We start from the raw sequence: 23,540 nt of genomic DNA, 5'->3' as shown, positions 1-23,540 counted from the left end.
GCAGAGCATAAAATACTTGCCATCTGACCCTTTTTGGGAAAATTTTTCCAACATTTGATATAAAATGTTAGCATTAAGGGAAGATTGGTACATGTTGTAGAGACCTCTGTATCATTTTCCAACTTTTCGGCAAATCTTCCAAAACACTGATTCCAAAACAGTTTTTTAAAGAAAGAAATAATAGAAACTACAGTAGAAATAAACGAAATAAAGAAGAGAAAAATCAACAAAATTGACAAACCTTTTAGCTAGAACAACCAAGAAAAGAGAGAGAAGCCTCAAGTTATTAAAATTAGGAATGAAATAGGGAACATCACTACAAACTTTAGAGGAATAAAAAGGATTATAAGAAAATAACCATGAACAAGTGTATGCCATCAAGCTGGATAACCTAGACAGAAATCAACAATTTTGTCTAAAAAGGCAAATTCCTAAAAAGACACAAACTACTGAAACTGACTCAAGAAGAACTGAAAATCTGTTAACAAGTGATTGAATTCGTCATCAAAGAAGTTCCCAGAAAGAAAAACCCAGGCCCAGATGGCTTCACTGGTAAATTCTACCGAACAACGAAAGAACATCAATCACCAATTTTTCACAAACTTTCCCGAAAAAATAGAAAAGGGAACATTTTCTAACTCATTCTATGTGGCCAGTATTACCCTGATACCAAAAGCAAAGACATCACAAGGAAAGACAACTAGAGAAAAATATCCCCCGACAAAATCCTAGCAAACCTTACCATACCAGCAACTTACCAATATGTACCATGACCAAGTTAAGTTTATCCTAAGAATGCAAGGTTGTTTAACATTTTAACGTAATACACATATTAATAGAATAACAGACAAATCCCACATGATTATTTCAGCAGATACAGAAAAAGAATTTGATAAGATCCAATACCCTTTTAGGATAAACGAACAAAAACCCCCCAACAAATCAGAAATAGAAGGGAACTTCCTCAACCTAATAAAGTCAACTTAAAAAACCTACAATTTAACATTCTACTTAATGGTGAAAGACAACTGAAAGCTTTCCTCCTAAGATCAAGAACAAAATAAGGATGTCTGTTCCAGCCATTTGTACTGAAGAGTCTAATCAATGCAATCAGACAGGGAAAGTCCTTAGGCAATTAAGCAAGGAAAGCAGAATATATGCATGAACTAAATTCTTACAGCTTTAAAATATTAGTACACACAGACACACACTCTGTCTCTCAGAAAAATGCCAAAACTTGAGAAAAACACATTAAAAGTATTATACAGGATAGGGCCAACAGCAATTTGGTAAATAACCATCATGAAACTATTCATCCATGAAGCATTATCTTTCTATAAAATCAAAAAGTTTCTATTATAAAAATTATTAAATCATAAAGTAGAGCTTCTGTTTTATCGCTAGAAAGATCTTAAGAGGTAATAATACAGTTCAACTCCATACTGTACCCCTAAGTAATTTACTCACGCTTTATGCTGGGTGTTACTGGCACAAACCTCCTAACTACCAGAGGTGTGTAGTATCCAGTACATCAATCATGCTGCCTCCCAACAAGGGAAGAAGCTATTTGAACAGTCTAAGAATGCAGTCATGACAGTCTAGGCCACAAGAAGGAAGGAATGTAAAAGGAGATGTTTCTTCTGTCACTTTACATTTGAAGACTGAGAAAAGTGACTACAACATGCACAAGAACTGGGAGAACCCAGTCTGCATTAGTCATAGGAAATCTTCGAGAATCAAATGAAAAGAGGCACAGAGAAAGATGGAAATGAGAGTTCCGGGCAAGGTGGAAAGCAGTCAACGGTACATTAAGAAAATCACCAGAACTCTAAAGCAGGTGTCTGTACCAAGAAAATAAAATAAGGGACTTCCCCAGTGGTCCAGTAGGTAAGACTCTGAGCTCCCCATATAGGGGGCCTGAGTTCGATCCCTGGTCAGGGAACTAGATCCCACATGCTGCAACTAAGAGTTTGCATGCCGCAACTAGAGCCGGCATGCCGTAACTAAAGATCACTCATGCTACAACTCAGACCCAGCACAGCCAAAATTAATAAACAAATAATAAATATAAAATAAAAATTATGTTTTTGAAAAATAAAATGAGCAGAACTTTCTGGGATGAGGGTAATGTTCTCTATCTTGATAGGAGACTGGGTTACACAAGTATATGCATCCTACAAAAAATGATCTGATACACTTAAAATGTCTGTATATAAATTTCACATATTAAAAAAGAGAAACCTAGATAAATATTAAACTCTAGTTAATGATATATAAGCTAAAGTGTTCAAGGGTAAAGTATATTGATGTCTTCACTTTGAAACGCATCAAAAAAAAATAAGATAGCATGATGGATAGCTAGTCAGATGTGGTAAAACAAATACAGCAAAAAAGGTAATTGTGAGTGTATGGGTGTTTGCTGTACAACTCTTTCAGCTTCTCGTTATATTTTAACATTTTCATAATAAAATGTTAGGGGGGAAAATTTCAGCAGATCAAAAAAAAAGGTCTGGAAAAAGGTCAAAAAGAAAGGGCAAGGGACTTCCCTGGTGGCACAGTGCTTAAGAATCCGCCTGCCAATGCAGAGGACACAGGTTCGATCCCTGGTCCAGGAAGATCCCACATGCCGTGGAGCAGCTAAGCCCATGCACCACAACTACTGAGCCTGCACTCTAGAGCCCGCGAGCCACAACTACTGAGCCCATGTGCCACAACTACTGAAGCCCACGCATGTAGAGCCTGTGCTCCGCAACAAGAGAAGCCACAGCAATAAGAAGCCCACGCACAGCAACGAAGAGTAGCCCCCGCCCGCTGCAACTAGAGAAAGACCGCGTGCAGCAATGAAGACCCAACGAAGAAGGAAGGGAGGGAGGGAGGGAGGGAGGGAGGGAGGGAGAGAGAAGCAAAGGAAAAGAAGGAGAAAACAGAGATGTTAAACAGGAGCTAAAATAAAAAATATAAACGAAGACAGAGAAAGACAAGTATTATATGATATCACTTATATATGGAATCTAAAAAATAATACCGGACTTCCCTGGTGGTCCAGCTGTTAAGACTCCACACTTCCACTGCAGGAGACGTGGGTTCAATCCCTGATCAGGGAAGTTCCGCATGCCACGCAGTGCAGCAATCAATCAATAAATCAGTCAATCAACCAGTAAAATAAAAAATAATAGCAATGAATCGATATACCAAACAGAAACAGACTCACAGACATAGAAAACAAACTTATAGTTACCAAAGGGGAAAGAAAGCAGAGGAGGGATAAATTAGAGGAGTACGGGATTAACAGATACAAACTACTTTACAGAAAATAGTTAAGCAACAAGGATTTACTGCAAGAAAAAGGGAACTGTATTTGATATAATAACCTATAATGGACAATAATCTGAAATATATATATATATATATAAAACTGAATCACTCTGTACACCTGAAACTAACAATGTGTAAATCAACTATACTTCAATTAAAAAAAATACACACACACACACACACATAATAAATGGGAAAAACTCCAAGAAAGTGAACTGCAAACCAGGTGTAGAAATTCACTCACTCACTGTATGATGTTTATTAGCAGAATGTGCCTGGTTCAAGACTTCTCACACAGAAAATATGGCATATAGAAATTTCACAGAGTATTAGATACACCAAAGCCAGGGACTCTGGCTGTAATATCTTTCTGAAAAGGGATGTAGGATCAATTAAAAGTAATAGGGCAAAGGGGAAGATAACTACAATAATAGCTCTAAAGGCAGCAATATTTAAACTTAAAAACTGCCAGAGAATTGCCTGTGCTTCCTAAATGTATCCAAATTACAGAAACAAAGAAAGCTCCCCAATTCTATTATCTTATAAAATATTAATAAGAAAAACATTCAAGTTGACAAGACTTCCAGTAAAGATTATAAGCAGAATAGTCATTACCAACAGCATTTTGCTGTAGACAACAGTCTAGGGCTTCTACATATTTTACTTTTTTAACATCTTTATTGGAGTATAATTGCTTTACAATAGTGTGTTCGTTTCTGCTTTATAACAAAGTGAATCAGCTATACATAAACATACATCCCCATATCTCCTCCCTCTTGTGTCTCCCTCCTACCCTCCCTATCCCACCACTCTAGGTGGTCACAGAGCACAGAGCTGATCTCCCTGTGCTATGCGGCTGCTTCTGTTGTGCCCACACATTTCTAACCATGAAGTCACTATTCATTACCATATGTAAAGTAAATACCAATTACTAATTTATGCAGACTTAGCTTTTTCAGCTTAAATACTGTGATTCTTTGCACTTCTCTTCAGTGATATCATCTGTTTTATTCCTAAGAGATTACAGACCAACTAGACATAACTTCTGAAAGCACAGCTGATGCACCTGACAGTGGTTTAACAAGTACAGTATTGCAATACTAGCATAGCACAGTGATGAAGTATAACACGTTTTAAATCAGAACTTTAAATATTTTTTTCCTTTGCTGACTGACCTAGTCCAGAGAAAATTACTTTAAATATTCGAAAACCAAAGCACCAAACAAATTAGAGTATGATAGGCAAGTTGTCAGACTAAGCTCTAGAATGTGTCAAGAGATCTGTACAGTTTGTGAAATCAGAGGAAAAAGCAGAATCAAGGGGTAAGTTAACAAGGTTACACACCCTCCCCTACAACAAACATTAGTGACATTTACCATACAACCGTCAAGTGGAAAAAAACTCTTGCCAAGAAAAATAGCATTACTAACTCTCTTTCTCTGGATCTCTCTTTCATTCACTTGGCTCATAAGGAGCTAAAGCTACTTTCACAATGAAGAATGTGTTCATAGCTTTTCTAGTGGAGCCAAATGTTTTGTGCTGGATCTGTCACCCAGTAAATTTGGAAAATATAATGAAGTAGGATTTTTTGTTTTTAATCATCCTTATGCCCACCATCCAAAGATAAGCATTATTAATATAGCCTACTAGTCTTTTTTCTTAAATGTTTTAACAGTTGTGCTATAATATTGGGTCCTTTCAATAACCGGGCCTTTTCCATCAAAATTTCAAATATTATAATCACTTCATAACTTATGTGGAATATACAATAAAAGCTACCACTTCCTGAACACAACTTATGCAATTTCTAATTCCTTCCAACCATCCTGCAAAGTAAATATTGTGAGAATAATAACGGGAAACCTCGCTAAAATGGAATCAGGAGGCCAGAAGGGGAAGCTCTCATGCAGTACCACTAGAGGTCAATTACAGGAAAAAGTATCATGGCAGGCCCCAATGGGAAAAGATGTACACTGCATCCCTACAAGAAATCAACTACTCCAGCAACTCAGCTAATGAGAAAACCTTATTACCCTGAACCTCACTTTTCTATAATGGACTTGCTCCAAACAACCCCTCCCAACTTCCTCTTCCTCTATAAAATAAGGTTCCTCTGTTTCTGGGACTCGCCTATGGTTGTTTTTTTTTTTTTTTTTTTATTTCTTTGGCTGTGTCGGGTCTTACTTGTGGCACGCAGGATCTTCATTGAGGCATGCGGGATCTTTCACTGCGGCGCGTGGGCTCTTCGTTGCGGTGCGCGGGCTTCTCTCTAGTTACGGCATGCGGGTTTTCTCTTCTCTGGTTGTGGCGCAGGCTCCAGAGCCCGTGGGCTCTGTAGTTTGCGGCACGCAGGCTCAGTAGTTGTGGCGCGCGGGCTCAGTTGCCCCGCGGCACGTGGGATCTTAGTTCCCCGATCAGGGATCGAACCCGCATCCCCTGCATAGGAAGGCAGATTTTCTACCACTGGACCACCAGGGAAGTCCCTTGCCTATGGTTTTTGCCGTGGCTTGCTTGTTCTGAATTGCAATTCTCTGCTATTCCCAAATAAGCCGATTTTTGCTCATAAAATAACTTTTATTTTTAAGTTCAATATTACCATACTTCATTTTACATTTTTAAAAACCGGAGTTTTTTATCTCCCCACATGATACTATATAATCAAATGACAAAATTGATTACGAGTTTATAAGACAAACCTATGTCCTATACGTCATAATATGATGCATTAAGGACAGATCATCAGGACTTCCCTGGTGGCACAGTGGTTAAGAATCCGCCTGCCAATGCAGGGGACATGGGTTCGAGCCCTGGTCTGGGAAGATCCCACATGCCACGGAGCAACTAAGCCCGTGCACCAAAACTACTGAGCCAGCACGCCCCACAGCCCGTGCTCCACAACAAGAGAAGCCACCACAATGACAAGCCCACGCACCACAACGAAGAGTAGCCCCTGCTTGCTGCAACTAGAGAGAAGTTCGCACACAGCAACGAAGACCCAACGCAGCCAAAATTAAATTAATTTAAAAAAAAGATCATCATTTCTGTGGTATTTCTACCAAAAATGCATAACCCCCCTCTCATCATGAGAAAGTATCACACAAACTGAAATTGGGAGACATTCTACAAAATAAATGGCCTATATTCTTCAAATACATCAATGTCATGAAACAGAGACCACATTAAAAGAGACTAAAAAAAGGACTTCCCTGGTGGCGCAGTGCTTAAGAATCCACCTGCCAATGCAGGGGACACAGGTTCGAGCCCTGGTCCAGGAAGATCCCACATGCAGCGGAGCAACTAAGTCCATGAGCCAGCCACAACTACTGAGCCCGTGATCTAGAGCCCGCGTGCCACAACTACTGAAGCCCGTGCGCCTAGAGCCCATGCTCCACAACAAGAGAAGCCACCGCAATGAGAAGCCCGCACACCGCAACAAAGCGTAGCCCCCACTTGCTGCAACTAAAGAAAGCCCACGAAGTGTAGCCCCCACTCCCTGCAACTACAGTAAGCCCACGCACAGCAACAAAGACCCAACACAGCCAAATAAATAAAATAAATATATAAATAAATTTATTTTAAAAAAACAGACTAAAAAGAATTGACACCTGAATACAATGTATGATCAAGGACTTAATTAGCTAAAAATGACACTATTGGGACAATCCGGAAAATATGAATACAATGTACAGGTTATATTAGATGAGTTGATATCCTGATTTCTGATAACTGTACTGTGATTACGTAAAATAAGATCCTCTTTTTTTTAGAAATATACACACGGGCTTCCCTGGTGGCACAGTGGTTGAGAGTCCGCCTGCCGATGCAGGGGACACAGGTTCGTGCCCCGGTCTGGGAAGATCCCACATGCTGCGGAGCGGCTGGGCCCATGAGCCATGGATGCTGAGCCTGTGCGTCCGGAGCCTGTGCTCCGCAACGGGAGAGGCCACAACAGTGAGAGGCCCGCATACCGCAAATAAATAAATAAATAAAAGCTTTGAAAAAAAAAAATATATACACACTAAAGTATTTAGGGGTAAAGATGCACCATATCTACAACTTATTCTCCAAAGGTTCAGGGGAAAAGCTGTGTGTAGTTTCTCCTTTGTAGAAGGAGAGAGAAAAGGATAAATTAGTAAACATGGTAAATATGTAAAATCTGGGGGGATATGGAAGAAGGATATTCGAGAATTATGTATACTACTCTTGAAACTTTTCTCTAACTCTCCAAGCATTTTTTTTTTTTTTAACTGAGGTTCAAAGAGACTTAATACATCTAATTGGTAAAGTGGTAAACTTAGGTCCCAAACCCAGGTTTATTCAGATTCAAAAGAGCTCAGCGGTTTTTCTCTTATATCCTGCTACCTCCATAGGGTATCGCAGTACACCTCTACCATTACACATTTAGAATTGGGCGATAAGCATCTTGTGGAATGAAGCGCACACACCCCACCCCCAATTTCAGGTTACTTCCTTAGGAAGTACTTCCCAGAATGGGGTTAATGGATAAATGAACATGGACAATTTTACTAATACTCCTTTGAGAAATTCTCACAAAACTTTTTTTTTTTACAAGGAAAATCAGAAATCTAAGGGTCTAGGAATCCTTCTCAAAGCTCAGTGGGCAGCTTTTTTCTTCTAATTATATAAAATGAGCCATCTCCAAAGGGCCAATGGAAAAACGATTAGGGACAACACTTGGCAGGAAGGGAGCCCTCCTTCCTCCATTCTGGAGACTTTGATTCTCTGGAAATCATTCCAAGGATTTTATTTGGGTGGAAGATGGAGACAGTTTACATTCCCAACAATTCACTTTTAATATTTAATCTTTACTGATTTGATAAATAACAAAATAAAATATTTTAATTTATATTTGACTGTAGCAGGATTGTACCTATGATTACTCATAACTTGTATTTAGGCTATTCATGAAACAAACATTTTCTTAAGCATTCATCTATACAGAGAAGGCCTACTCCATACAGAAAGTCCAAATTTTTTCCCACAATAGCCAGCCTTTCTGGGTCAGTTGTGAATAAATACCTACCAGGGTAAGTATATTTAGGAGCAAACACTAAATAAAAGATGTTTGTTGATAGCAGCAAAATACAAGGCTAACCTTATACTGGAAGATATGATGCAACCACTGAGTTGACTCCATCTCCTATGTCCCTTAACATCAACAGGGAACTTGTTAAAGAAAAGTACCTGCAGGGCTTCCCTGGTGGCGCAGTGGTTGAGAGTCCGCCTGCCGATGCAGAGGACATGGGTTCGTGCCCAGGTCCAGGAAGATCCCACATGCCGCGGAGCGGCTGGGCCCGTGAGCCACGGCCGCTGGGCCTGCGCGTCCGGAGCCTGTGCTCCGCAACGGGATAGGCCACAACAGTGAGAGGCCCACGTACCGCAAAAAAAAAAAAAAAAAAAAAAAAAAAAAAGTACCTGTAATTAGCTATCAAAGTACAGTCAAAACATCAATCTGAAATTATGATAGACTGCATAAGGTTTATTTACTTACTTCCATACTGTCTCTGAAAAAATGTTTGCCAATCTAATCAACAACATGTCTAAAATGCTCAATTCTGTACCACGTACTGTGCTTAGCTAGCATTTTACTTGGATTATCTCACTTCATTTAAAATAATACAAGTTGAGAAGGAAGGACTATTTAACACTAAATATTTTACACAAATGGATCTTGTTCATTAAAAGCCTTTCTAAGGGACTTCCCTGGTGGCGCAGTGGTTGCGAACCCGCTGCCAATGCAGGGGACACGGGTTCGAGCCCTGGTCCGGGAAGATCCCATATGCCGCGGAGCAACTAAGCCTGTGCGCCACAACTACTGAGTCCGTGTGCTACAACTACTGAAACCCGTGTGCCTATAGCCTGTGCTCCACAAGAGAAGCCACCACAATGAGAAGCCCGCACACCACAAAGAGTAGCCCCCACTCACCACAACTAGAGAAAACCCACGCACAGCAACAAAGACCCAACACAGCCAAAAATTAATTAATTAATTAATTAATTTAAAAAAAAAAAAAAAGCCTTTCTAAGATTAAAGCACTCTCCCTAGGGGGCTTCCCTGGTGGCGCAGTGGTTGAGAGTCTGCCTGTCGATGCAGGGGACACAGGTTCGTGCCCCAGTCCGGGAAGATCCCACATGCCGCGGAGTGGCTGGGCCCTTGAGCCATGGCCGCTGAGCCTGCGCGTCCGGAGCCTCTGTTCCGCAACGGGAGAGTCCACAACAGTGAGAGGCCCGCGTACCACAAAAAAAAAAAAAAAAGAAAAAAAGCACTCTTCCTAGGTAACGATGCATGAAAGAAAAGTAAGGTTTTGTTTGTTTGTTTTTTTGGCCACACCATGCAGCATGTGGGATTTTAGTTCCCGGAACAGGTATCGAACCCGCACCCCCTGCAGTGGAAGTGCAGAGTCTTAACCACTAGACCACCAAGGAAGTCCCAGAAAAGGCAGCTTTTTAAAATTGTATAATTCAGGGACTTCCCAGGTGGTGCAGTGGTTAAGAATCCGCCTGCCAATTCAGGGGACATGGGTTCGAGCCCTGGTCAGGGAAGATCCCACATGCTGCGGAGCAACTAAGCCCGTGTGCCACAACTACTGAGCCTGTGCGCCACAATTACTGAGCCTGCAAGCTGCAACTACTAAAGCCCGCGTGCCTAGAGCCCTTGCTCTGCAACAGGAGAAGCCACTGCAATGAGAAGCCCATGCACTGCAACAAAGAGTAGCCCCCCCTCGCCACAACTAGAGAAAGCCCGCGCGCAGCAACGAAGACCAAACGCAGCCAAAAATAAATAAATATTTTAAAAAACTTGTATGATTCAGATATTTCTCTACTTCAGAGTATTACTTCTCCATATACTTGGGATTTTCGCATTACATTCCAAGGACACACCTAGATTAATAATAAAGAAAAGAAGGGACTTCTCTGGTGGTCCAGTGGTTAAGACTCCACGCTCCCAATGCAGGGGGGCCTGGGTTCGACCTCTGGTCCGGAACTAGATCCTGCATGCCGCAACTAAGAGCCAGCTAGCCACAACTAAGACCAGGCGCAGCCAAATAAATAATTTTTTTAAATAATAATAATAATAAAGAAAAGGAGATGGCCTAGGTGCTAACAGGTAGGAGGATAAAGTTCAGGATTAAATAGTTAAGAAACAACGTCCCACGTTACCTGAATCAGTATCTACTCTTTCCTATTATATACTACCTACCTTTTAAAAACAAGTTTCAAAATCCCAGGTTTCCTAAAAAAGAAAACTTTAAAGTACATGTGCCCCCTTAATTTCTGTAATTTTAAACAAAGCAAACAAGAGTTCCACAAAAACTTACCTGTACCACTTGTTTCTGTAGTTGTGTTGCCTGTGTCGCTGAAATCTGTGGCTTTTCCCGAGCACCTTTGGACCGGTCACTGCTCACCGAAGTCATCATATACAGTATATACAAAATAATGTATGCACAAAATAGAAAATCTGAAAGAAAGCAGACACAGTAAGCAAAACTTCAAGATTATAGAAAACGACACGGATAAAATTCAGGGATAAGGAAGAAATGTGAGATAAAACATAAACGTTCTCTAGAATGCAAATTCTCAAGAAACAAACCATTAGGATTTTAGATTTTCCTGGTAGCTCTTAAGCCAATTTATTAAAGCAGTCTAAACGCCTATGGTTTATGATTATACCAATTTTAAACAAAAATATCAAATATCACCAATTTTAACCAGCAATTATTCTACCACTATATAACCAGCCCTCTGCATCCACAGATTCAACCAACCACGCAAAATATTAGAAAAAATTTTTTTCAGAAAGTTTCAAAAAGCAAAAATTTGAGTCTGCCACACTATCGCAACTATTTACATAGCATTTACATTATATTAGGTATTATAAGTAATCTAGAGATGATTTCCCATTTTTTTAAATTTATTTATTTATCTATTTTGCTTTCCCTAGCTGTGGTGCACGGGCTTCTCACCGCAGTGGCTTCTCTTGTTGTGGAGCACGGGCTCTAGGTGCGCAGGCTTCAGTAGTTGTGGCACACAGGCTCAGTAGTTGTGGCTCGTGGGATCTAGAGCGCAGGCTTAGTAGTTGTGGCACACAAGCTTAGCTGCTCCGCAGCATGTGGGATCTTCCCGAAAGAGGGATCAAACCTGTGACCCCTGCATTGGCAGGCAGATTCTTAACTACTGCCACCAGGGAAGTCCTAGAGATGATCTAAAGTATACAGGAGGATGTGTATAGGTTATATTCAAGAAATATCATGCCATTTCTTTTTTTTTTGGCCACGCCATGTGGCATGCGGAATCTTCGTTCCCCATCAGAGATAGAACCCGTGTCCCATCAAATGGAAGCACAGAGTCTTAACCACTGGACCACCAGGGATGTCCCTATTATGCCATTTCTATAAGGGACATGAGCATCCACAAATTTTGGTATCTGAGGGAGGTCCTAGAACCAATCCTGTGCAGATACCAAGGGCCAAGTGTATGTAGTTACTACTACATCAGCGGTCCCCAACCTTTTTGGCACCAGGGACCGTTTTCCTGGAAGACAATTTTTCCACGGATGGTGGCTGGTGGGCAGGTGTGTTGATGGGATGGTTTTGGGATGATTCAAGCACATTACATTTATTCGGCAGTTTATTTCTACTATTATTACACTGTAATATATAATGAAATAACTACACAACTCACCATAATGCAGAATCAGTGGGAGCCCTGAGCTTGTTTTCACTTGCCACTCACACATAGGGTTTTGAGAGGAGTCTGCAGGCAATTGATTTATTATGGTCTCTGCAGTCAAACCTCTGCTGATGATAATCTGTATTTGCAGCTGCTCCCCAGTGCTAGCATCACCGCCTCAGCTCAACCCCAGATCATCAGGCATTAGATTCTCATAAGGAGCGAGCAACCTAGATCCCTCGCATGCACAGTGCACAGTAGGGTTTGAGCTCCTTTGAGAATCTAATGCTGCCGCTGATCTGACAGGAGGCGGAGCTCAAGCAGTAATGCAAGTGATGGGGAATGGCTGTAAATACAAATGAAGCTTCGCTCACTTACTCGCTGCTCACCTCTTGCTGTGCAACCCAGTTCCTAACAGGCCACGGACCAGTACCAGTCTGTGGCCTGGGGGTTGGGGAACCCCGTACTACATGTAGTTTTATCTGCCTCTCCCCATTTGCAGTTAGTATTTTAACCCAAAGGTGACGTTATGTCCAGCCTGGATTTTACCAGCAATAATGTAATTCAAAATGTGATGTCTAGGGGACTTCCCTGGTGGCCCAGTGGTTAAGAATCCACCTTCCAATGCAGGGGACGCGGGTTCGATCTCTGGTCAGGGAACTGAGATCCCACAGGCTGTGGGGCAACTAAGCCTGCGTGCCGCAACGAAATATCCCATGTGCCTCAAATAAGACCCAATGCAGCCAAAAATAAATAAATAAATAAAAATTTTTTTAAAGAATGTGATGTCTAGGAGCAAGTTATACCTTAAGGCAAAAACCACTTATAAACAATAAACCTTCTAAACAGACAAAAATGACTGTAATTTTCCTTTATTTACTCAACACTTATTGAAGAGCTACTAAGTGCCAAGCATACAACTAAATATAATATGCCATCAAAACACGATTATAACAACAAAATACACTTCACACCCAGTAGGACAGCTATTATGATAAAAAATTAAAAATAGAAAATACGTTTTGGAGAAGATGCAGAGAAATTGGAATCCTTGAATACCACTGGTAGGAATGTAAAATGGTGCAGCCACTACGGAAAACCAGTATGGCAGGTCCTCAAGAAAAAAAAAAATCAAAAGTAGAATTACCGTCGATTCAGTAATTCCACTTCTGGGTATACACCAAAAAAAAATTAAAAGTAGGGTCTCAAAGAGATAGTTGTACACCCATGTTCATAGCAGTATTAATCACAGTAGCTAAAAAGTAGAAGCAACCCAAGTTTCTATCTATAGATAAAAGGATAAGCATATATGGTGTATACACATACAATGGAATGTTATTTAGCCTTAAAAAGGGAGGAATTTCTGATGCATGCAACAAACATGGATGAACCTTGAGGACATTATACTAAATAAAATAAGCCAGGCACAAAAGGACAAATACCCTATGACTCTACTTATATGAGTTACTTGGAATAGTCAATTTCACAGGCAAAGTTGAGTAGTGGTTACCAGAGGCTGGGAGCATGCGGAAATGGGGAGTTACTGTTTACTGGGTATGGAGTTTCCATTGAGGAAGAAACAAAAACTTCTGAAGATGGATGGTCACAAAACCAAGTGAATGTATGTAATGCCACAAAAAAGTACACTTTAAAAATGGTTAGGGACTTCCCTGGTGGTTAAGAATCCGCCTGCCAATGCAGGGGACAAGGGTTCAAGCCCTGGTCCGGGAAGATCCCACATGCCGCGGAGCAACTAAGTCCGTGTGCCACAACTACTGAGACTGCGCTCTAGAGCCCACGAGCCACAACTACTGAGCCCACGCACCCTAGAGCCCGTGCTCTGCAACAAGAGAAGCCACCGCAACGAGAAGCCCGTGCACCACAATGAAGAGTAGCCCCCCCACTTCGCTGCAACTAGAGGAAGCCCGCGTGCAGCAACAAAGACCCAATGCAGCCAAAAATAAAAATAAAAATGGTTAAAGTGATAATTTTTGTTATGTATATTTTACCCCAATTTAAAAAAACAGTGCAGCAATGCCTTAAGAGTTTAACTTCCAACCTAGAATTCTATACTCAGCAAAAATTCCAATCAACGTGAACACAGAAACAAGTTGAGTTCACACATACAATACCTCATAAACTCAGGAAGCTCCTGGAATAAACAAAGCCTCTAAAACAGCAAACCAAGAAGAGGCCGTTTGCAACTGACACCACAAATTACCTACCAAAATCCATTTACAACATATTTTTCCCTTGCAGTTCTCTTGCAAAGAGGGTGAAAAGCTAAATACTTTCTCAGCCTCCCTTGTAGCTTGGGATAGCCATAGGCCACTTTTCTCGAAAATCACCTGAATAGTGATAGCGCCTTTATTTACAGTCTCCCAAAACTGTAAATACACCAACTGTCCTTCAAAGAGTAAATGTAGCATAACCATACAGTTGAATACTACTCACAAATGAAAAGGAATCAACTATTGAACAACACGAATGAATCTCAAATGTATTATGCTAAATGAAAGAAGCCAGACTTAAAAGGCTGCATACTGTATGATGCAATTTTTATGACATTCTGGAAAAGACAAAACTAGAGAAATAAAGCAGATCAGAGATTGCCAAGAACTGGGGGATGACAAGGGGGTCTAACACAGGAGACAGGAGGCTCCCCCAAATGACAGTCAAAAAATATCAAGATGACATCTTGACTGCTGACAGCTGACAGGAGGCCTACAGAGCAACCAAATCTAATCAGAGCAGGAAAATAGAGGGATACCAAAGAGACGCCTCCAAGAAAATGTTCTTGACCATCTAAAGAAGTTAATTTGCACATATGAAAAAGTATAGGGACTTCCCTGGTGGCACAGTGGTTAAGAATCCACCTGCCAATGCAGCGGACACGGGTTTGAGCCCTAGTCCGGGAAGATCCCACATGTTGCGGAGCAACTAAGCCCGTGCGCCACAACTACTGAGCCTGTGCTCTAGAGCCTGCGAGCCACAACTACTGAAGCCCATGCGCCTAGGGCCCATGCTCCGCAATGAAGAGGAGCCCCCGCTTGCCGCAACTAGAAAAAGCCCACGCTCAGCAATGAAGACACAATGCAAACAAAATTTAAATAAATAAATTTATTTTAAGAAAAAGAAGAAAAAGTATAGAGTTTAGTCAGTGGTGGGTACATAGAAACCTAAGCAACTGTGGGAAAAAAAACCAAAACAATTATTTTTCCCCATAAAAGGCAACACGGCTCAACTGTAATGCTTATATGATCACAGCAACTTTTTATTTAAATTTACTATGTGCTGAGCACCAAGGTGAATGTTTTACATAAATTTCTCCCTGTAATCCTCAACACTCTATAGAATTTGGCATAATCCCCATTTTAAGGATCGGAAATAAAACTTGAAAAGGTTCTACACAGACCAACAAGATGTAATACAGTTAAGTCCCAATCGCTTATTTCCTAGGGTACAGAGCCTACAAACCAAACCAAGTACTAAATTACAAAATAACTGTTGCCTTCATAATCCTAAACTAGCAAAACAGTAGCAAGAGGCCAGGATGGAGGAGACAAAACTCTTAATTATGAAAACAAGCCACACAACATCCAGCTGTAGACACTGCAGTCTCCAAAACACAAGACTTATGGCTAGAGACACCATAATTTGTAGCCGATCTTTAGCACACCTTACCATCTCCCTAACTTTTCCTGGCAGTCATATACACTCAGAAAAATAGCAATGTTGAACAACATGAACATTTAAAATAACATCAAAGTAAACCCTTTTATATTTTCAAGAATTTTAAATCACTGCTTGAATCGAAGGTCCATTGGAACTTCACAACTAGGAGGTCACTGGTGATCACTGCCAATACAGCTTTGAAACAGTGGTGTGGAAAAAGCCAAGGTGAGTGAGGGAGAGTGGCAGTAAACTAATCATACTTGCAAGAGGTGGTAGCTAGAAAGAGATACAGAGCATCAAAGCAGAATTTTGTCAGGATGAGGTACATTGAGCAATTCTAATACACTGTAAGCCCCATGAGGACAGCGATTACATCTGTCCTGTCGCTTTTGTTCTTCCAGGGCCTAACATAGGGTGTGCGCTTATTTAGTTAACATACATTTACTGAACAAAAGAGGCCTATCTATAAGCCGAAGAGGAGATAATTGAGAGGCATTAAACTGAGATAGCAATAAAGAAAAATGATTCACTTGGACAGGAAGAGAGTGCCCTCTCCTCAGGCCAACAGAATGAAGGACAGGTATGGCAGCAGCTAAATTTTTAGGAGATTAGGAGACAGACAATGGAGTCGGTTGTATTTGTCTTTACTTTTTTAGTAAAAGAGACAAAACACCTGCAGAGAATGCATACTAGACGAGTGGGGGTGGAGGAATGTAAGAAAATGGCAAAGGTTTTAACTGCTACTAAGCTGAATATGAGAGGAAGCTAAAAGAAGTAAAAAGAACAGAAAAGTGATATGGAGGATCCCAACGGAAAGCAGAAATCTTGACCTTCTAGTGGCACTAATCCACATATTACCATGAAATCAACTAGACTGTCAAAAATTCAGGATCACAACTTAAATGAATAATCAAGGTAGAAGTGGGTTAAGATGAACAGATCCTTTGCTGAAATATCCCACAAAATAAAAAGACCTTGAATTTCAAACTAGAAAGAGTCCACTTACTCAAGTCACGGATGATGTCGCCAGGTGAAGAGCTGCTCATATCTACCTCTAACACTGGGGCCTTTCTCATAAGCTTTAAGCTTCAATACATATTTGAAAACATCCCTTCCTAAAGAATATTCTCTCTCCAGTTTATTACAACCCTGGATGCCAGATTCGCAACCTCATTAAAGGTAAAAATAACACTTTAAAGTAATGTTTTGCATTAAACATGTGTTTCATTCTAATATAATATGGTGACTCAATCTTTTGGGCCATTAAGTACTTAGACAATTTGAAGAAAACTATGGACCGCCCCCCTCAGAAAAAGGCATATCCACAGAAATTTCTGCCTGAAATTTCAGGAGAATTGTATCTCATCTCTCCCCCGCCTTCCCCCAAAACCCATCCATGAACAGCCCACTCCACCTCCTCAATGCCCATGGATGGATACCCAGGCCAAAAACCCTGCTCTAAGAATTTAGTAGAGCTCTGAACTGTACTTAAAGCTTAAGGGTATCCCTGGATCAAGCAAAATTTAAAACTATAACTGCTGGGGCTTCCCTGGTAGCACAGTGGTTGAGAATCTGCCCGCTAATGCAGGGGACACAGGTTCGAGCCCTGGTCTGGGAGGATCCCACATGCTGCGGAGCAACTAAGCCCGTGAGCCACAACTACTGAGCCTGCATGTCTGGAGCCTGTGCTCCGCAACAAGAGAGGCCGCGATAGTGAGAGACCCGTGCACTGCGATGAAGAGTGGCCCCCACTTGCCACAACTAGAGAAAGCCCTCACACAGAAATGAAGACCCAACACAGCCCAAAATAAATAAATAAATTAATTTAAAACTATAACTGCTAATTTGGTCATTAAACAACATCATATAATTCACACTTTTTTAATGGGCTCTATTCTCCCTTAAAAACAAAAGGCACCTGCTTTGTTCCCAAAGGAACAATTAGGGGAAAACGCTGACCCTCAATAAACTTACACTTAGTATTTAATCAACATACTACCTATGTCCTTTCTGAAGAAACTGTTATCGAGATCTGCTGAGATGGCACAAACCCAATCAACTAATTGTAATGTTAAAAGAGTCTGCTGTTTTAGGTGAATATAATTAGCAGGAAAACGTATACATCCTCCCCTCTGAACCACACTTAAGAGCATGAATTGGAAACAGACTAACCATCTATGCCCTACAAATATCTGCTTGAATCAACTGGCCTAAATGTGGCACATAAAAAATTATGTGCTTCAATGGAATATTACTCAGCCATGAAAAAATGAAATATTGCCATTTGTAGCAACATGGATGCACCTTAGAGATTATCATACTGAGTGAAGTAAGCCAAATATATGATATAACCTATATGCAGAATCTAAAAAATAATACAAATGAACTTACTTACGAAACAGAAACAGACACACAGACACAGAAAACAAACTTATGGTTACCAAAGGATAAGTAGGGGGAAGATATCAATAAATTAGGAATATGGAATTAACAGATACACACCACTATACATAAAATAGTTAAGCAACAAGGATTTACTGTATAGCACAGGGAACTATATTAAATATCTTGTAATAACCTATAATGGAAAATAATCAGAAAAAAATACATGTATAACTCAATCACTTTGCTGTACACCTGAAACTAATACAATATTTTAAACCAACTATACTTCAATTTAAAAAAATAAAAATACTCCCTGGGGAAGTACAAAATAATAATAACGTATTTCACATCAAAAAATTTTAAATGTTGAGCCTACTAGATTGAAAATTAAATTTGGGATTTAACACTGTCTGCCACTTAAAAGATGATTCAATGGATGAGATGTCCAAGACAAAGGTATACTACAATGCCCTAACTGATCCAGCCTATCCCCTTTAGACTGTATCATATCCAACTAGGGAAGCCTAGAAACCCGTTATCAGCCTTCTCAAGGCCCTCTTTTTAAAAAGCCAGATTTCTCTCTCTGCTGCCAAGGCCTAAAATGGGGAAAGCATTATGTAAAAAACCAGCACTTTTCAAAGCAGAATCAAACCTACTAAGTTTTTGGTTTGGCTCTGTTACTGCTCCAAGAGCTACTACAAGGCATTTGAAATTGCCGGAACCCTGCCTCCAGAAACAGAGGCTTCAAAAAAGAAGGGCAGGAGAGGAACTGGAAAACAGAAAAACAACACCAATTCCAGTGGCTAAATATAAAATGTTATATCAAGTTAAATAAAAAGCTGAAAATGGAGCGTGGCAATATATATGGCAAAATGAAAACTTTAATGTAGAACGGCCATAATATTTCATGCTTAGGAAACATGTTAAAAGTTTTAAGAACCCATTTTAGTAACAAATCATTTTTACAAAAGGGTAGCAGTAAAACAAGAATATCCACTCGGAAACAATTTCCTTAATATTCTTTTGGTCATATTTCGTAAGAAGTCTCCGTTGCCCTTTAAAGTGGCCTATTTATTGACTTATTTATTTATAATAAGCAAGCAAGCACACACATCTGTATCTATGCTCATCTCTACCCAGATTATAACCATCAGGGCCCCAAATTCTTATTTCCCTTAGCCTTGCACTCCACCGCCATCCCCAGAGTATCTGTGCATCCACAGCTGCTGACAAAGGTTAGAGGTTCTGGGTCTACCATGAGGTAATTGCCAGCAAAAAAATACAAAATACAAATGATAACACCCTGGATTGAAACCAGAAATAATGGAGTCACCTATAAGGGGTTAGCGAGACAGTTTTGAAAGCACCCTGCTTTTCAAGTGTACGATTCTGAGGAATGAGGAACATTAGTTAAAAAATAAAAGGTCAGTGCTCGTTTCAGCAGCACATATACTAAAACTGGAACTATACAGAGAAGATTAGCACGGCCCCTGCACAAGGATGACAAGCAAATTCGTGAAGCGCTCCACTTTTTTTAACACAACGTTGTAAAGCAATCATACTCCAATAAAAATTAATTAAAAAGGGCTTCCCTGGTGGCACAGTGGTTGAGAGTCCGCCTGCCCGTGCAGGGGACACAGGTTTGTGCCCCGGTCCGGGAAGATCCCACATGCCGCGGAGCGGCTGGGCCCGTGAGCCATGGCCGCTGAGCCTGTGCGTCCGGAGCCTGTGCTCCGCAACGGGAGAGGCCACAACAGTGAGAGGCCCACATACCGCAAAAAAAAAAATAATAATAATAATAATTAAAAAAAATAAAAGGCCAAAAAATAAATAAGTAAATAAAAGACAATATTACCATACCACATTGTCACTCACCACTCTGAGAGGAATGATGGATAGAAGGGGCTGAGTCAGCTGCAGAAAAATGACAAAATATCTACCCCCAGCATGGAATAACCTACTTGGCAGGTGATGGGCTATCAGAAAGGCCTGACTGGGTAATTCCTTGGCAATCCAATGGATAGGATTCTGTGCTTTCACTGCCACAGGCCCGGGTTCAATCCCTGGTCGGGGAACTAAAATCCCATAATCCACACAGAGAGGCCAAAAAACAAACAAACAAACAAAGAAGGCTTGACTGGAACACTGTAGATATAGGGGGAAAGCCTCTTAAGAAAAAGAGAAGTTCCATGCAGACTCAATTCTACACTATAATATTAAGGAAAGCAAAAAAGACTGAAGATATGAGGTAAATCCACAATTGTGAATGAGGAGACTAGAGGACCACAATCCTGGAAATCAACAAGACTTCTGCTGTAAAGAACATGTACTAATCATAGTTTTTTTCTAAAAAAAAAAAAAAAGTGGCTCCTGAAATCAATCCTGGATAAATCTGAGAAACTGAGCAGAAAAAGACAAGAAATATAAGTTCAAAGCTTGTACTGGGGGGCTTCCCTCGTGGCGCAGTGGTTAAGAATCCGCCTGCCAATGCAGGACACATGAGTTCGAGCCCTGGTCCAGGAAGATCCCACATGCCACGGAGCAACTAAGCCCGTGTGCCACAACTACTGAGCCTGCGCTCTAGAGCCCACGAGCCACGACTACTGAGCCTGCGTGCCACAACTACTGAAGCTGTGAGCCTAGAGGACATGCTCCACAAGAGAAGCCACCTCAATGAGAAGCCCGCGCACCACAATCAAGAGCAGCCCCCGCTCGCCGCAACTAGAGAAAGCCCGCATGCAGCAACGAAGACCCAATGCAGCCAAAAAAAAAAAGCTTGTACTGGACTAAAGCTGTGGTCAAGAAATATTTATGAGGAATTCCCTGGCGGTCCAGTGGTTAGGACTCTGCACTTCCACTGCTCGGGGCCCAGGTTCGATCCCTGGTCAGGGAACGAAGATCCTGGAGGCCACGCAGTGTGGCCAAAAAAAAAAAAAGTATTACAAAAAGAACTGAGGTCAAGCAGCATTACAAACATCCTAATTTGTAGAACAGAGGCATTCCGAGCAAAGCTAAGTACACTTTTTAATATTTAGAGCTGCAAATTTATTATAATAGTAGCAACTGCCATCGTATTATCAACACTCCAGGAACCACTTTACCTCCAAATTATCACATTATCTGTGCAAGGTGGGTATTACGATATCTGTTTTATAGGTGAATATATAACCTATCACATACACCTAGGCCAAGTAATAAGGGAGTTGGGATGTACAGGTCTGTCTTGATGCCAAAGTTTGGACTGTTTCCACTACTTCACACATTCTAGCTCCTTAATAAGTTCTCTTCAGAAAACTGTGGACCCAAGGCATTCAAAAGTTAATGCACCCCCATGGCTGTACAACAATATGAATGTACTTAATGTCGCTGAACTGTACACCTTAAAATGGTTAAAAAGGTAAATTTTATGTTACACATATTTTATCACAATTTTAAAAATCAATTCACCCAACAATTTTGCCCACAATTACTATCACATAATTAAAGAACAAGTCATTCTAATTATATTAAAGAGGCAAGACATGAATTATATTAAAGAGGCAAGACAAGTCATTCTAATTATATTAAAGAGGCAAGACATGTACTTAATGTCGCTGAACTGTACACCTTAAAATGGTTAAAAAGGTAAATTTTATGTTACACATATTTTATCACAATTTTAAAAATCAATTCACCCAACAATTTTGCCCACAATTACTATCACATAATTAAAGAACAAGTCATTCTTGTTATATTAAAGAGGCAAGACATGAAAATGAAAATATGAGGATGAAATTAGCCTTGATACTAGAACCTGATAAGGACAGCAGAAGAAACAATAATTATAAGCCAATCTCACTGACAGATGTAGCCATAAAAATTCTAAATTGAATCCAGCATTGTATAAAAAAGAAAATACACCATAACCATGTCCAGTATGTCCCAGGAATAAAGTTGGTTTAAGAAATGAAAAATCCTCACAGACTTAGAAACCAAACTTATGGTTACCAAAGGGGAAAGGTGGGAGGGAGGGAGAAACTGGGAGTCTGGGATTGATGTATACACACTACTATCTTTAAAATATATATATTTTATTATATATATTATATATATACCAAAAAGGACCTACTGTATAGCATAGGGAACTCTGCTCCATATTCTGTAACAACCTAAATGGGAAAAGAATTTGAAAAAGAATAGATACATGTATATGTATAACTGAATCACTTTGCTGTACACCTGAAACTAACACAACATTGTTAATCAACTATACTCCAATATAAAATTTTTAAATAAAAATAAAATTCTGAAGAAATGAAAAATCATTTAATAAAATCACTTTCACAGAATAAAATTTAAAAATGTATGATCGGGCTTCCCTGGTGGCGCAGTGGTTGAGAGTCCGTCTGCCGATGCAGGGGACACGGTTTCGTGCCCCGGTCCGGGAAGATCCCACATGCCGCGAAGCAGCTAGGCCCGTGAGCCATGGCTGCTGAGCCTACGCGTCCGGATCCTGTGCTCCGCAACGGGAGAGGCCACAACAGTGAGAGGCCCGTGTACCGCAAAAAAAAAAAAAATTTATGATCATATAAGCATTTCAATAAAGACATTAGTGAAATTCAACATTCACTCAAAATAAAAATTCTTAGAAAACAAGAATACTTCTTTGACTTGATAAAAGGTTATCTATATAAACCTGCAGCAAAAACCACACTGAATTAAAAGCATTCCTTTAAGATAACAAAAATAAACAACAAAATACAGGCATCACTGCTGTGATCACTTCCATTTAAACACTGATTTGGAGGTCCTAGCCAGCTCACTGTGGCAATTAAAAGATACACTCAAAAGATTAGAAAATAATATTTTAAAAGATCCCACTTCCCTAATAATTGTACAAACAAAAGTGTAAACACCTGAAGCACAATATTGTAAATCAACTATACTTCAACAAAAGAAGTGTAAAGAATCTTCAGCTATATTATTATAATTGGTTAAGTTTAGCAAAACTTCTAGATACAAAATAAAAATAAATGTACAAAAATTAATTACACCTATATACCAGCTAACAAAAAAAATTCTATGTCTATGGCTGCTTTTGCACTACAGTGGCAGTACTGAATAGTTATAACACAGGCAAAGCAGAAAATATTTCCAATCTGGCCCTTGAAAAACGTGCTCCAATACCTATTCACTCAATAAAAGTTATCATTCTTCCTCAACTAGATTCGACAAATTCCCAACGAAAGTCTAACAAGGGTTTGTCTCAAACCTGACAAGGTGATTCTAAAATTACACAGGGGAGCAAATAGTCAACAGCTAAGACGCTCCTTAAAACAAAAACAACAAGGCCCAAGGCTGATCGTCCAGGTAGCAAGGATTATAATGCCACAGTAATTACAACACTACAAGACTGGTACAGGGAGAGACAACCCGTGCAATGGATCAGAAGAGAAAGCCCAGAAATATGATTTCCAAAAAGATGGCAATGCATG

At 40.2% G+C, this 23,540-nt stretch overlaps 1 protein-coding gene and 1 non-coding gene across 4 annotated transcripts in view; one reads left to right on the top strand and one right to left on the bottom strand.

Annotated features, from left to right (window-relative positions):
* UBAP2 (ubiquitin associated protein 2) overlaps positions 1 to 10,789 on the bottom strand; it is an 89,137-nt gene extending 78,348 nt beyond the window's left edge. For 2 of the 3 annotated variants that reach the window (XM_065878409.1, XM_065878410.1), the window contains exon 1: positions 10,656 to 10,754. In XM_065878409.1, coding sequence (XP_065734481.1) covers positions 10,656 to 10,754 — 99 coding nt within the window. Of the gene's footprint in view, positions 1 to 10,655 lie in introns of all 3 variants that reach the window. The other variant, XM_065878408.1, reaches the window with a different exon arrangement.
* An 8,705-nt stretch (positions 10,790 to 19,494) lies between these two features.
* Positions 19,495 to 19,601, top strand: LOC136125237 (U6 spliceosomal RNA). The gene has a single exon (XR_010656005.1). It is a non-coding gene; the product is annotated as a U6 spliceosomal RNA (small nuclear RNA).
* Positions 19,602 to 23,540: the final 3,939 nt, after the last annotated feature.

Source organism: Phocoena phocoena, chromosome 6 (assembly GCF_963924675.1).
Source record: "Phocoena phocoena chromosome 6, mPhoPho1.1, whole genome shotgun sequence".
Taxonomy (NCBI): domain Eukaryota; kingdom Metazoa; phylum Chordata; class Mammalia; order Artiodactyla; family Phocoenidae; genus Phocoena; species Phocoena phocoena.
Note: the sequence above shows the minus strand (reverse complement) of the source record. Positions and strands in the feature narration are given on the sequence as shown.